Source organism: Delphinapterus leucas, chromosome 14, assembly GCF_059928025.1.
Source record: "Delphinapterus leucas isolate spDelLeu-1000000601 "Yukka" chromosome 14, BTC_Dleu_Yukka2, whole genome shotgun sequence".
Taxonomy (NCBI): domain Eukaryota; kingdom Metazoa; phylum Chordata; class Mammalia; order Artiodactyla; family Monodontidae; genus Delphinapterus; species Delphinapterus leucas.
This window is the reverse complement of record NC_143142.1, coordinates 8,284,359-8,298,411: the sequence shown is the minus strand read 5'-3', so window position 1 is coordinate 8,298,411 and position 14,053 is coordinate 8,284,359. Positions and strand designations below refer to the sequence as shown.

The window sequence follows — 14,053 nt, the reverse complement described above, 5'->3', positions numbered from 1 at the left end:
TTCCCAGACCAGGGATTGAACCCGGCCCACCACAGTGAGAGTGCCACGTCCTAACCAATGGACTACCAGGGAAGTCCCTGCTGTACGTTTTTAAAGAATGCTCTATCAGATTAAGAAAATTCCCCTCTGCTCCTAGTTTACTAAGAATTTTTATCATGAACGGATACTGAATTTTAAAATAACGTGTTTTTTCTGCTTCTTTCCAAATAATCAATGAGTTTTCTTTTCTTCTGTCATGTGGTGCATTACACTGATTGGGTTTCAAATATTAAGCCAACCTTGCAGGAATCTGCAATAACATCAGTTTGAGTGCGATGTATGATTCTTTGTATTTACTGCTGGATTCAATTCCCTAATATTTAAGAATTTTACATCTCTTCTTGAGAGAGTCTGGCCAAAATTTTTCCACTCCTGTAATGTTTTTATCAGATCTGGGTATAAAGTGAACTCCTGTGTGTTGGGGTGGGTGTGGTAATATACACATAACCTAAAATTTACCATTTTAATCATTTTAAAGTGTGAAGTTCAGGGACTTCCCTGGTGGTCCAGTGGTTGGGACTCCGTGTTCCCAATGTGGGGGTCCAGGGTTTGATCCCTGGTCGGGGAGATGTATCCCACATGCTGCAACTGGAAGAGCCCACATGCCACAACTAAAGATCCTGCATGCTGCAGCGAGGATCCCGTGTGCTGCGGCTGGGAGCTGGCATAGCCAAATAAATAAATAAATACATAATTTTTTCAAAGAGGAAAAAAAATAAAGTGTACAGTTCAGTGACATTTAGTATATCCACAATGCTGTGCAACCATCACCACTATCTAGCTCCAGAGCCTTTTCACACCCCAAAAGGAAACCTTATATCCATTCAGCAGCCACTACTCACTCACTTCTCCCCAGCCCCTGGCGACCATTAATCTGCTTTCTGTAGATTTCTGTATACATGGATGTACCTATTCTGGACATTTCATGTAAATTGAGTCATACAATATTTGTCCTCTTATGTCTGGCTTCTTTCATTTAGCATAATGTCAAGGTTCCATCCATGTTTGGCTAAACATCCATGTTTAGCATTTGTCAGCACTTCATTCCTTTTTATAGCTGAATAATAGTCCATTGTATGAACATAACATTTTTTTAATCCATTCATCCATTGACAGACACTTAGGTTATTTTCACCCTTTGGTTATTATAATAGTGCTGCCGTGAACATTCATGTACAAGAACCATTCAATTTTAATGTACTTAACTCAGACTTTCTTTGTCTGGTGAATGAAGGTATATGTCACAAAGAATAGACAAAAATGATGGCAATTATGGCAACTTGCACTGGAGGATAACAAATGGATTTTTTCAGAAAAGAGAGCATGGTGAGTGAGAAAGGAGAAAGCAGAGCTAAGTCAACAAATATTTACTGTCTACTATGTGTGGGCACTGTCCTAGGCATTGGGAATGCAGGCAGTAAACAAAGCAAACAGGGCCCCTGCTTTCATGTGGAAGAAGAATCATTAAGTAAACAAATCAATTCATAAGATCATTTCCTCCTAACAAACATAGAACATCATTATGTGATAAGAGAATGACCTGCGAGGAGGGGAACTACCTATATCAGGTGGTCAAGGCAAGAAGGTCTCTCCGAAGAGATGTATGTATTGAGGCCTGGCTTTTCTGAATTTCACTTTCCAAATCTGTAATATGGAGATCAGAACACATATCTCACGAGGTTCTCCAAAAGCTTAAATGAGGCAGTGCTTGCAAAACACAGTCCTGATATATACATTTAATAAATGATAGCTACTAGTATTAATGTAATATTAAATGTAATTTTACAAGTTAATAATAAAGTTAAAGAACCTAGAACCCTAGGGGTTGTCAGTGCTGATGGGTTTGGAAACTTGCCTTTTTCAGAGACCCCCGATGGACTTCACAGACTTGTCCAGGCTGCCTCTGTCTCTTCACGAGCCACCCCCCATTCCTGGACAACCAGAGGCTATCCAGCTGCTCAGTGAAGGGGCAACCCCTAGATCCAGTGACTGCCCAAATTGGTGCCAGTGCGGAAACTGCCTCCCATCCCAACTCCCTGAGAGACAAAGATGCTTGGAGGAGCTGTGCTGTCGGAAAAAGCAGGGTGCCTGTATCACCACCTCAGAGCCGTTCAAGAAGCTTATCCTGTCCAGACATGTCCTGCAGTTCCTCCTGCACTACCAGGAGCCCTTGCTGGTGCTGGATGCAGATTCTACCAACAGCCAGCTGCGGCACTGCGCCTACAGGTGCTATACTATGTGGCGCTTTGGCTCCCAGGACATGGCTGACTTTGCCATCCTGCCCAGCTGCTGCCGCTGGAGGATCCGGAGAGAGTTTCCCAAGAGGGAAGACCAGTACAGTGGCTTCAAGAGTCCTTACTGATGTGCTGAGCAGTCATATAACCTTGCCTTTGCTTGCACCTTGAGCTTCACCTGCAAAGATGTGTGTCCAGATTTTCAGCCAAAGGGAAATGTGCTTTCCTCCTCCCCCAGCTCTGTTTGTGTCAGAGAGCAAAGTGACCGGGGTAAACAAACAGCAACTAAACTAGAATCCCTCAGCATGGACTGAGAGTCAAGAGATTCAGATTTATATCTCCATTCTATCCCTAGGAAGTTGTGTGATCCTAGGCCTTTAACCTCTGTACCTCAGTTGCCTTATTATCCAATCTATTGTTTCACAGGGATATTAGGAGAGCAAATTGAGACAGTGTACACAAACTCTCTTATTAACGCATAAAGAGCTACATGAACGTGAAGCAGCTCATTTTGAGGTGAGACTAGGATAATGTCCAACTATCAACAAACCCTTGGGTCCTGGTTAAAGAATGGGGAGGATTAAAAGTTTTGGCACAAATTTTTTGGCATTTGTCCTATAGGACCTGAGGGGTTATATCTCCTCCCCTTGTGTCTTGGCAGCTCTGATCACTTTATCCAATGATAAAGTGATGCTGTGTCAGGTTCAGGGTCTTGGTCTTAAGATGCTGTCAGCTTCCACTTCCTGTCCCTTGAAACTCTTGCTGTGGAGGAAGCAAGCTCCCATGTAAAAATCTGCCTATCCTGAGTCCACCCTGCTGTGAAGAAGCCCAAGCAGCCATGTGAAGAGGAAAGATGCCCCCAGCATTCAAGCCATCCAAGCCCATGGAAGAGAAGAAGCCTTCAGATGATTCCAGATCCTGCTAACATACGACTGCAACTGCATCAGACAACCCAAGTGAGAGCTACCCAGTGAACCCACAGAACAAAAATTGTTATTTTAGGGCTTCCTTGGTGGTGCAGTGGTTGAGAGTCCGCCTGCCGATGCAGGGGACACGGGTTTGTGCCCCGTTCCGGGAAGATCCCACATGCCGCGGAGTGGCTGGGCCCGTGAGCCATGGCCGCTGAGCCTGCGCGTCCGGAGTCTGTGCTCCGCAACAGGAGAGGCCACAACAGTGAGAGGCCCGCGTACCGCAAAAAAAAAAAAAAAAAAAAAAATAAGTGAATAGCAGGTTTTCGGATCCTCCTGCAGGATTTCCGTTTCAAGGTTTTGGCACTAGAACGGACTATTTCTTTTTTTTTTTTCGGACTATTTCTTAATGACAACTATTTTAAAGAATAAATAGAAAAAAAAAAAGAATAAATAGAGAACATTATTCAAAATTGTGACTAATGAAGGATCTGTGAGTTTTTTGTTTTTTTTTTTTTTTTTTACGGTACGCGGGCCTCTCACTGTTGTGGCCTCTCCCGTTGTGGAGCACAGGCTCTGGACACGCAGGCTCAGCGGTCATGGCTCACGGGCCCAGCCGCTCTGCGGCATGTGGGATCTTCCCAGACCGGGGCACGAACCCGTGTCCCCTGCATCGGCAGGCGGACTCTCAACCACTGCGCCACCAGGGAAGCCCCGGATCTGTGAGTTTTTAATACATATTCTAAGATTTACCATTTTGACACTTTTTAAAAGTCATCAGCTTTCTACTGTTTTAATGTAAGATAATATGAACAAAAACCTTCTTTTCTGGTCCCAGGATTTCATCTGGCTTTAAACTCAGGAATCAAGTTAACTGGGCCAGATTTAACTCTCATTTTTACTACCTTTCAGAGATATTTTTGAAAAGTGAATTATATATGACTTCTTCAGAAGTGAAATTTTTTACTCCAAGAATTCTATGTAACTGCTACAGATTTCCATTCTGATAGCCTCTGAGCCTTCATATGTTATTTTTTGATGCCTTCCCCCCTAGTGTGTTTCTATCACCTTGTGGAGACCCCAGACGGAGTCAGCATTTGGAATGACAAATAATCACTGGATCCACCTGTTGTTTTCACCTTTCCCAGATGCTCTGGGTGAGAAGGTGAGAGGGTGATGTGTTATTAACTATGTGCAAAATGTCTGACACTTCCTACAACAGCATGCATCACATTTATATTCTTATTTTTGGTCTACAGTAGAAAATAGTGTCATCGCCAAAGGCATCCCAAGGAAAGTCACATTTTGTAAGATCTGTTTTTTGTACTTAAATCCATTCTCCTGTTATAGTAATTGCACAGTATTCACTGTTTCATCTCTGTACCGGAGATCTGCTTTCTTGTAACACTGCCTGATTTCATGTAGCATTGGTTATGGACTTGCATTCCTCTCTTTAGAAGGAACCATTTTTAAAACCCTTCCTAATTCTAGCTTGGCAATGTAGATGTCTTAACAGTTTTGATAATAAAAAAAAATAACGTGTAATTCGCGTTTACCGAAGTATTCCTTTTACTTTTTCTCAGAAGATCCCCAAATCAGTTAGCTCATTCACTGACACATTCATTCAACATATACGCACTGAGGCACTTTGACATACAAAGATATGTTTTTAGTCTCTGCCCCCAGTTCCTAACACAGAGCTCCTAAATCCCCTGGAATTTAGAACTGTCTTGTGTTCTAATGAGACCACTCTTGGTGGGCTCCTGGATAACTTCAGGAAGGGAGCTGGTCACCAGAAAGACCAAGCCATGATTAGAAGCTTAGAACTTTCAGTCCTACCACCTTATCCTCTAGAGTGGGGAGGGGTTGGAAATTGAGTTAATAATCGATTTTGACTATGTGATAAAGCCTCCATAAAAATCCCTACACTGTGGGGTTAAGAAAGCTTCCATATTGATGAATACATCCACATTTCGGGAGGGTGGTACACCCCCAACTCCACAAGGACAAAAGCTTCTGCACTCAGAACCCTTCTGGCCCTCACTCTATGTAACTCTTCATCTGGCTGTTCATCTGTATCTTTTAACATATCCTTTATAATAAATGGGTAAATGTAAGTGTTTCCCTGAGTTCTATGAGCCACTACAGCAAATTACTGAACCTGAAGAGGGGGTTATAGGAACCCCCAATTTATAACCAGTTGGTCAGAAGTACAGGTGACAACCCTGGACATGACTGGTGTCTGAAGTGGGGGACAATCTTGCAGGACTGAACCCTTAACCTGTGGGGTCTATGCTAACTCCAGGTAATTAATGTCATAATTGAATTGCAAGACGCCCAGTTGGTGTCTGGAGAGTTGGAGAATTGGTTGGTGTGGGAAAACCCCACGCACATTTGGTGTCAGAAGTGTTACGAGTAGATTATAGGTAAACAGGAGTTTTCTTTTAGGCACTTACTAGAGATCAATGATAAATAAGGTTGCCACTCTCATGGAGATGTAAGGATATGGACATTAATCAAATAATTCAAACAAATATAAACTTATAACTTATGATGAGTATCATGATGAAGAAGGTAAAAGATGCTCTGAGAGCCTATAATAGGGGAACTTGACCTATTTGGGGAAATCAGAGAAATCTTCCCTGAGGAAGAAGCTCTTCAGCTGAAATTTGACAGATAAGTTCTAGATAACTATGTGAGTTGGGGAGGAAAGAGCATTCTAGGCCAAGACAATAGCATGTGCAAAGGTCCTGGGGCTGACAAAAAGCATAGAAGGTTTTCAGAATTTAAAGGAGACCTGTATGCCTGCTCCATAAATAGTATGGGGAAGTAAGGAATGAGATAAGACTGGACAGGCAGGGGTTGGACTGCATAGAGCCTTGAAGGTCATGGCAAGGAGTCTTGTCTTTATCTTAAGAAAGACCAATGGAGACTCAATGAAGGGTTTTAAGTAGGAGCCTGGTAAGATTATATTTCATTTTTAAAAGATCATTCTGATCGCCAAGAGTGGTGGTAGACATAGTTTTAATTTTCATTTCAGTCTTTCCCTACTCTGTGAAACACATGTCCCAGATTTGCAGCAAAATGGACTGATTCTCTTTTCTCTCCTGCTCCTCCTCTCCCGGCAGTGAGAGCACCGAGTCCTAACCACTGGAACACCAGGGAATTCCCATTATGCCTTGATTTTTAGAATATCTCCTGTCCCAAGTTGGTGGAGATGAGAACACTCGTTGAGCTTTGGGTCAGGGTCAAGAATGTGCCAAATCTAGAGACAAGGGGCAGTCAACAGAGCCCACAGATGCATTCCATCCTGTGGAGTAAGGCCTAAAATCAAGGTCTAATATTACGTGCTGCCTTAACATCTGGTGAAATCAGGAAGGCCTAGTTTGGCTTAACTGCAAGTTTTTCTTCTTGGTCTGATTGAAAATGTCACCTAGTTAAACAACCTTCCTCATCAGATGGACCAGATGCAGTTTCTGCTGATCCCTGCATAGTGGATTTGCATTCCCCACCAGGCCATGGAATTATCCAAAAGAGCCAACGACATTCTCCTGTGGGAACCACAGGACACCTCACCCTCCGGATACTACAAAGCAAGCTTGCCTCCCACTGCCTCTGGTTGTTCACTCTGTTCCTAAACGCTACCCCCATGTGACCCTGCAGGGCGTGTGGTGTCCTTCTTCCCTGTGCTGTGAGTATATGTGACCAATGAACTGCTGTCAATTTCAGCTGTCCAGTGCTGGGTGTCATATGTTCAGCCATCCCCATACCCCTAGGGTGGGAATCCCTCCCTTACCAATGCGGTGAAGAGGAGGTGATTAAGATACCCTTAGGGGCTTCCCTGGTGGCGCAGTGGTTGAGAGTCCACCTGCCGATGCAGGGGACACGGGTTCGTGCCCTGGTCCGGGAAGATCCCACATGCCGTGAAGCAGCTGGGCCCGTGAGCCATGGCCGATGAGCCTGCGCGTCCGGAGCCTGTGCTCCGCAACAGGAGAGGCCACAACAGTGAGAGACCCGCGTACCGCCAAAAACAAAAAACAAAAATCAACAACAACAACAAGAAAAGATACCCTTAAAGCCAGTTGCCCTAAAAAATTAGAGGCTTGGCTTCTGCGCAGTCACTGTCTGCACAAAGCCCTGTTTCTTAGAGCCCATGGGGAACTGGGACCACTACTCCCATTTATTCAAAGTAACCATTTGAGTGCACTGGGTGTGGTTACACTTTCTGCTACTTGTGTGTTTCTCAACCCATACTCTAATCCAATGCAGTCATCATTCCAGGAAACCCTGAGGGTCCGCTGATTGAAATCCTTCTGCTCTCTCTCTTTTAAAAAAAATATTTATTTATTTATTTATTTATTTATTTGGCTGCATCAGGTCTTAGTTGCGACACACAGGATCTTCGTTGTGGCACGTGGGATCTTTAGTTGCAGCATGCGGGATCTTTATTTGCAGCATGTGGGATCTAGTTCCCTGACCAAGGATCAAACCCGGGCCCCCTGCATTGGGAGTGTGGTTTCTTAGCCGCTGGACCACCAGGGGAGTCCCCTCTGCTCTCTTTTGAATAGATGTAGACATCACTATCTTCTTTCACTTTTACTCTGATCTTTCAGTTTCCTCTTTTCCAGTCCCAAGAGGGTTATGAATCATGTTTCCAAAACAGATGATGATCTGTGGAAAGGATTTTGCATTTCTAACTTCCTTAGTTCTTCTGAATGAATTATGAGGGTCATATGTATGTGAGTCTTCAGGAATCAGAGGTGGAGGCCAACACTAGTCATTTTAATCAAATAATTACCATACTTGACAGGCTTGGATAAGAGCCTTAGGCAAGCCTTAGGCAAGGCTGTTGAGTATAGTAGGTTATGAGTTATTTTATTTCCCCAAGGAAACAAGAAGCTCCTCAAAGGCAATGGGCTTGGTTCTGTGTGCCTGCATGCCTATTCCAGCACACTAGTGCAGTGGGGAAGAGCTGGGACACTGGAAACCGACCACCTGGCTTCAAATCCTAGCCCGCCCACTAATTAGCAGAGAGGCCTCAGTTTACCCAATTCTTAGAAAACTTAGTTGTATCTTTGTATCCAAGGGTTGTATTAAATATTAAATGTTCTAAGAGTAAATGTATGTGAAGCACTTAGCACACTGCCTGGCACAGAGTAAGCGGTCAATAAATGTTAGGTATTATTGGACTTCCTTGGTGGTACAGTGGTTAAGGACCCACCTGCCAATGCAGGGGACACGAGTTTGAGCCCTGGTCTGGGAAGATCCCACATGCCGTGGAGCAACTAAGTCTGTGCGCCACAACTACTGAGCCCGTGTGCTGCAACTACTGAAGCCCATGAACCTAGAGCCCATGCTCCGTGACAAGAGAAGCCACTGCAGTGAGAAGTCCGCACACTGCAACAAAAAGTAGCCCCTGCTCGCCACAACTAGAGAAAGCCTGTGCGCAGCAACGAAGCCCAACACAGCCAAAAATAAATTTAAAAAAAAATGTTAGGTATTATTGTTATTTAAAGTGTTAACCATGTCTAACGATGCTGGCTATTATTGTTATTTGGACAGTGCCCAAGCATCACTCCTAAGCTCTAGGCCCATATATTTAACCATGTGTGGATGAATATTCTACTTAAGTAGTTTAGAGGCAACTCAAATAAGTACAGGGGAGAAATAACCATCTCTGCTTCCTCCACCCCCACCCCCACGGGCTCTTCTGGAACTCCCAAGCTCGGTTAGTAGCACCACCTGCCATCAGCTCAGTTTCCCAAGTCAGAAATCCAAGGGACAGCCTCACCATCTCCCTTCTCTTCCTCCATTCCATCCAATCTCACCAATTCATTCAGCAAACATTTATTGAGCACCCTGGCACTGGGTAGGTGCCAGGATAAACAAATGAACCAGACAGGCTGTCCTGGAGGTTAGGTGAAGTGCAGAAGATGGGCAAGCAATGTGTAAAGGGATGAGTTGAGCACAGCCTGGGATAAAGGGTCTGAAAGAAATAAGCAATGCGCTGTGCTAAAAACAATGGAGTTATTTCTGACAGGGGTCAGGGATGGCCTCGCCAAGGAAGTGACATTTAAACTAGATCTGAATGTCAAGAAGGAACTGACCATGACGAGTTGGAGGGAGGACATTTCAGGCAGAGGGACGGCAAGCACAAAGCACTGAAGTGGGAAAGAAATGAGTGTGTTCCAAGAACTTTCAGATGGCCAGTGTGACTGGGACATTTACAACAAGGTCTCTGGACCTTCTAGTCTAGCCAGGAGGGACACAAGCTTACTTCTTACTGCTTCATAAACGATGTGGTCCCATCTCAGTGAGACAGAAGCTCAAAGAAAGGCAAAATAAAATCCATACAGTCAAGAGTAGTCACAGGGGGCTTTATGAAGCTTGTGACACATGAGCTGGCCCTCCTAGATGAAGAGACTGGAAACATTCAGTGGGATGAGAAAAGGTATTCCCAATAGGACTAGTGGCACCAGCCAAGTCCAGAGAAATGAGTATGGTATGTGCTAAGACTACAAGTAGACTTGACTGGCTCCCCAGATTGGGAAGAAAGTGGATGAAAGTTAAATAGAGGCTGATTTGGGGAAATCTTTTTTTTTTTTTAAGGGCTGAGATGTTTGGACCAATTGCAAAGTTAAGGTGGAGCCATTCTTGGGTTGACAGGAGATGTGAGGAAAGCAGTGACTTAAGAACATCCTTCAGACATCCACGAGGATGTTGGGTGAAGGGGGAAACCCTGGGAAGGGAGATTACTTTTAGAAGTCTGCTGGAATCATATAAGAGTGACTCAAAAAGCAACCTAGACTACGAATTGGGTGGTGGTAATAGAAAGAACAGAATCTGAGTAAGAATTTGAAAAATTCCTTTAAATCCAACACTAGAGTGTCGGTTAAATAAATTATGGTAGATAGCTAGTGGGAAGCAGCCGCATGGCACAGGGATATCGGCTCGGTGCTTTGTGACCGCCTGGAGGGCTGGGATAGGGAGGGTGGGAGGGAGGGAGACGCAAGAGGGAAGAGATATGGGAACATATGTATATGTATAACTGATTCACTTTGTTATAAAGCAGAAACTAACACATCATTGTAAAGCAATTATACCCCAATAAAGATGTTAAAAAAATAAAAATAAATTATGGCACACTCATGTAATAGCACTCCATGCAGCTATTTAAAATGATGCCATAGAAGGATAGCAAGTGACCCTGAAAGGTGTTCAAGGCAGAACACCATCTGCAGGACATTTCTTACTTAAGGGAGATGTGAGTCTTCAATTAGGGTTCACTTTTTTCTTGCAAAGTTATTTATTAAAAGCCTTTAACCCTGAATGCAAGTTTAAGGAGATAAGACTCACCTCAATCCTCACTGAAATATGTCACAGATAATAACAAATTCAGAGGTATCAGAAAAGGTCAAATGATGTTTTCCTGAAATCCAGAAATCAAGCTTAAAAACCATCTTTTGTGTTCCCCTCTACCATGATTTGTTTTGGGTCAGTCAGTCAAGAGTTGGCATATATGGACTTCCCTGGTGGTGCAGTGGTTAGGAATCTGCCTGCCAATGCAGGGGACATGGGTTTAAGCCCTGGTCTGGGAAGATCCCACATGTCATGGAGCAACCAAGCCCATGCGCCACAACTACTGAGCCTGTGCTCTAGAGCCCACGAGCCACAACTACTGAGCCCGTGAGCCACAACTACTGAAGCCTGTGTGCCTGGAGCCTGTGCTCTGCAACAAGAAAAGCCACCTCAATGAGAAGCCCGCACACCGCAACGGAGAGTAGCCCCTGCTCGCCGCAACTAGAGAAAGCCCGTGCACAGCAACGAAGACCCAACACAGCCAAAACTAAATAAATTAATAAAGAAATAAATTTATTTTTTAAAAAAAAGAGTTGGCATATGGCTGGCTCTACCCCTCCTGTAGGTTCAGTCTTGCTCCCGCCACCACCAAATGCTTATGTTGAAGTTCTAACCCCCATTATCCCAGAAAATGACTGTATTTGGAGATGTAGCCTTTAATGCGGTAATTAAGGTAAAATGAGATCATATGGGTAGCTCCTAATCCAATCTGATTGGTGTCCTGATAAGAAGAGGTGATTAGGACACAGGCACAGAGGGAAGATCATGTGAAGATACAGAGAGAAGATGGCTGTCTATAAGACAAAGAGAGAAGCCTTAGAAGAAACCAACTCTGCTGACACCTTGATCTTGTACGTCAAATTTCTGCTATTTAAGCCACCCAGTCTCTGGTGCTTTATTATGGCAGCTATAACAAATACTTCGATTCTCTCTTTTTAATTGTGACAAATATATTTTAAATACAAAATCTAATGCTTGGGTTCCTCAAGTATTTAAGTTTCTCAAATACTTAAATGCAAAATTACTATATGATCCAGCTATTCCACTCCTAGGTATATACCCAAAAGAATTAAAGGCAAGGACTCAAATACATACTGGTACACAAATGATCATAGCAGTATTATTGACAATAGCCAAAAGGTGGAAACAACCCAAGTGCCCATGAAGAGATGAATGGATAAACAAAATGGGTTATATACATACAATGGAATATTATTTGGCCATAAAAAGGAATGAAGTACTGACACATGCTACAACACGGACGAACCTTGAAAACATTATGCTAAGTGAAGTAAGCCAGACACAAAAGGCCACATACTATATGACTCCGTTGATATGAAATATCCAGAACAGGCAAATCCATAGAGATAGAAAGTAGAATAAAGATCACCAGGGCCTGGGGGGGAGAAGGAAATGAAGAGTTGGTGTTTAACGAGCACAAAGCTGCTGCTGATGAAAACATTCTGGAAATGGATAATGGCCATGGTTGTACAACACTGTGAATGTGCTTAATGCCACTAAATTGTACACTTAAAAATAGTTAAATTTATGTTATGTATATTTACCACAATTTTTTAAATTAACAAAAACAAAAACTAATGCTTAGGCAACTGTGGGATTTTTATATTTTGTGGAAATTTCCTTATATCATTAAAATATATATACTTCTTTTGCAGTCTAGACTCTCTTAGTCTGAGTCTCAATTGGAGGCTTGGTGATGGCTTGCTGTTCATACTTTTTTGTTTCTTCCAACCACATATAAATGTGTCTTATAAGAAAATATTCCAGTGGAGATCCCCAGCTTGGCCAGCAAGCCAGGAGAACAATATTTGTGAGGATATGCAAAGAAGAAGGGATAAACCAGTGGTTGGTGGATATAAATCTTACCTTTGGCTTTCTTCGGATGGAATTGGAGGCACTGATCTTGCCTGAGGCATTGACTTTACCATCCACCATCAGGGAAGAAATTTCTACCTTTCTGATGGGAATAAATCTGCCTTCAGCAGATAAAGCACTAAAAGACTACGTTCCCAAAGGCACTTGCTGATGCCTGTGTGGAGCCAGGCTCACAGGCAGGGAGGCATCACGTATACACTGTGCCCATTCACGGTTTGAGGACTGCCTGGCGCAGTATCTGGATTCAGCTTTGCTTGCTCAGGGTACATCCACATTAGCTCCCGTGCCTCTGGGAGAGTAGAGTGGCTTCGCCTCCCAGGTGGGTAAGGTGAGAAAACCCACATGCAGCCAGGCAGTACCGATGGGTAATTACTGTGAGTATCTTTGTGATGTGCTACAGAGGCCTTATCAAAAAAGTGCTGGGACAGGTCACCCTGGAAATGGGACAGTGGTGCCCAGGAGAATATAAGGCGGGCTGAAGTGGCTGCCTCATAGAAACAGGTCCAAATGTTGAAGTGAAGCAGAGAGGGGTAAAATGAGAGCAGAATATTTGAGGAAAGGAAGAAGTCCCTGTGGGAAACTCATTTTGAATAAACTCTATCTGCAAAACTCTAGATTTACAAAATAAGTAAATAGGATGGGTGAGCATGATTTTTGTTTTTAAGATTCCTTTCAGTAACAATTCAATGAAATTAAATGAAAGTGGAGTCCCCCCTTTTAAGAGCTTATCTGTCAGAGAGACAGCGGGGGATGTCCAAAGCCTGGGCTCTGACTAACGGTGAGACCCTTTTAAACCTCATCTTAGTTTTCTTATTTGCAAAAGGAAAGGACTGGGATAGATATGATCTCTAAGGTACTTTTAATCTCAAAGTGCTTCCCCCATCGTATAAAATGCGATCAGTTTGTACTTGACATCAGGCTTACATAAAGTTCATAGCACATCACCTGGTAAGTGTGGTCAATGAATTTACTGTGTTGGTTAAAATCAAAAGTCCATACGATTGCCTCTGAGGCCCTACTTGATCTGGCCCCTGACTACCTCTAAGGATCTCACCTCACCTCACTCTCCTCCTTGCCCACTATGTTCCAGGTCTTCTTTCTATTCCTGGAACACACCAAGCTCATTCCTACATCAGGGCCTTTGCACTTGCTGTCCACTGTGCCTGGGATCATTTCCCCCCAGATTTTCAGAGAGTTGGCTCTTTCCTGACATTCAGATCTCAGTTCAAAAGTACTTCCTTTGAGAGGGCCTCCCTCAAGCTAATAGATATACAGAGAATTCAACACCCACTAAGAATGCATGTTCTTTTAGGGTGCACATGGAACATTTGCAAAACAGACATGCATGTATCTCCTTCAATATATTCCCAATGAACAATATGATATAGATCAGGTTCTCCAACTGCATTTTAATGAAATTTGAAATTAATTTTGAAAAGATAAGCCTTTAGGGAATTCCCTGGCAGTCCAGTGGTTAGGACTCTGCCCTTTCACTGCTGAGGGCCCCAGTTCAATCCCTGGTGGAGGAACTAAGATCCCACAAGCTGCACGGCATGGCCAAAATAAAAATAAATAAATAAATAAATAAAACTCTTCTAAAAAATAAGGTTTATCTTA

The 14,053-nt window shown here is 43.3% G+C and overlaps 1 protein-coding gene across 5 annotated transcripts in view; it reads left to right on the top strand.

Moving 5' to 3' along the window:
- P2RX7 (purinergic receptor P2X 7) overlaps positions 1-3,371 on the top strand; it is a 47,258-nt gene extending 43,887 nt beyond the window's left edge. For 3 of the 5 annotated variants that reach the window (XM_022597816.3, XM_022597817.3, XM_022597818.3), the window contains one exon: positions 1,904-3,369. In XM_022597816.3, the coding sequence (XP_022453524.2) occupies positions 1,904-2,401 (498 nt within the window). In that variant the 3' untranslated portion in view covers positions 2,402-3,369. Of the gene's footprint in view, positions 1-1,903 lie in introns of all 5 variants that reach the window. The other 2 variants (XM_089894473.1, XM_022597820.3) reach the window with 2 other exon arrangements.
- The last annotated feature ends 10,682 nt before the right edge of the window (positions 3,372-14,053 follow it).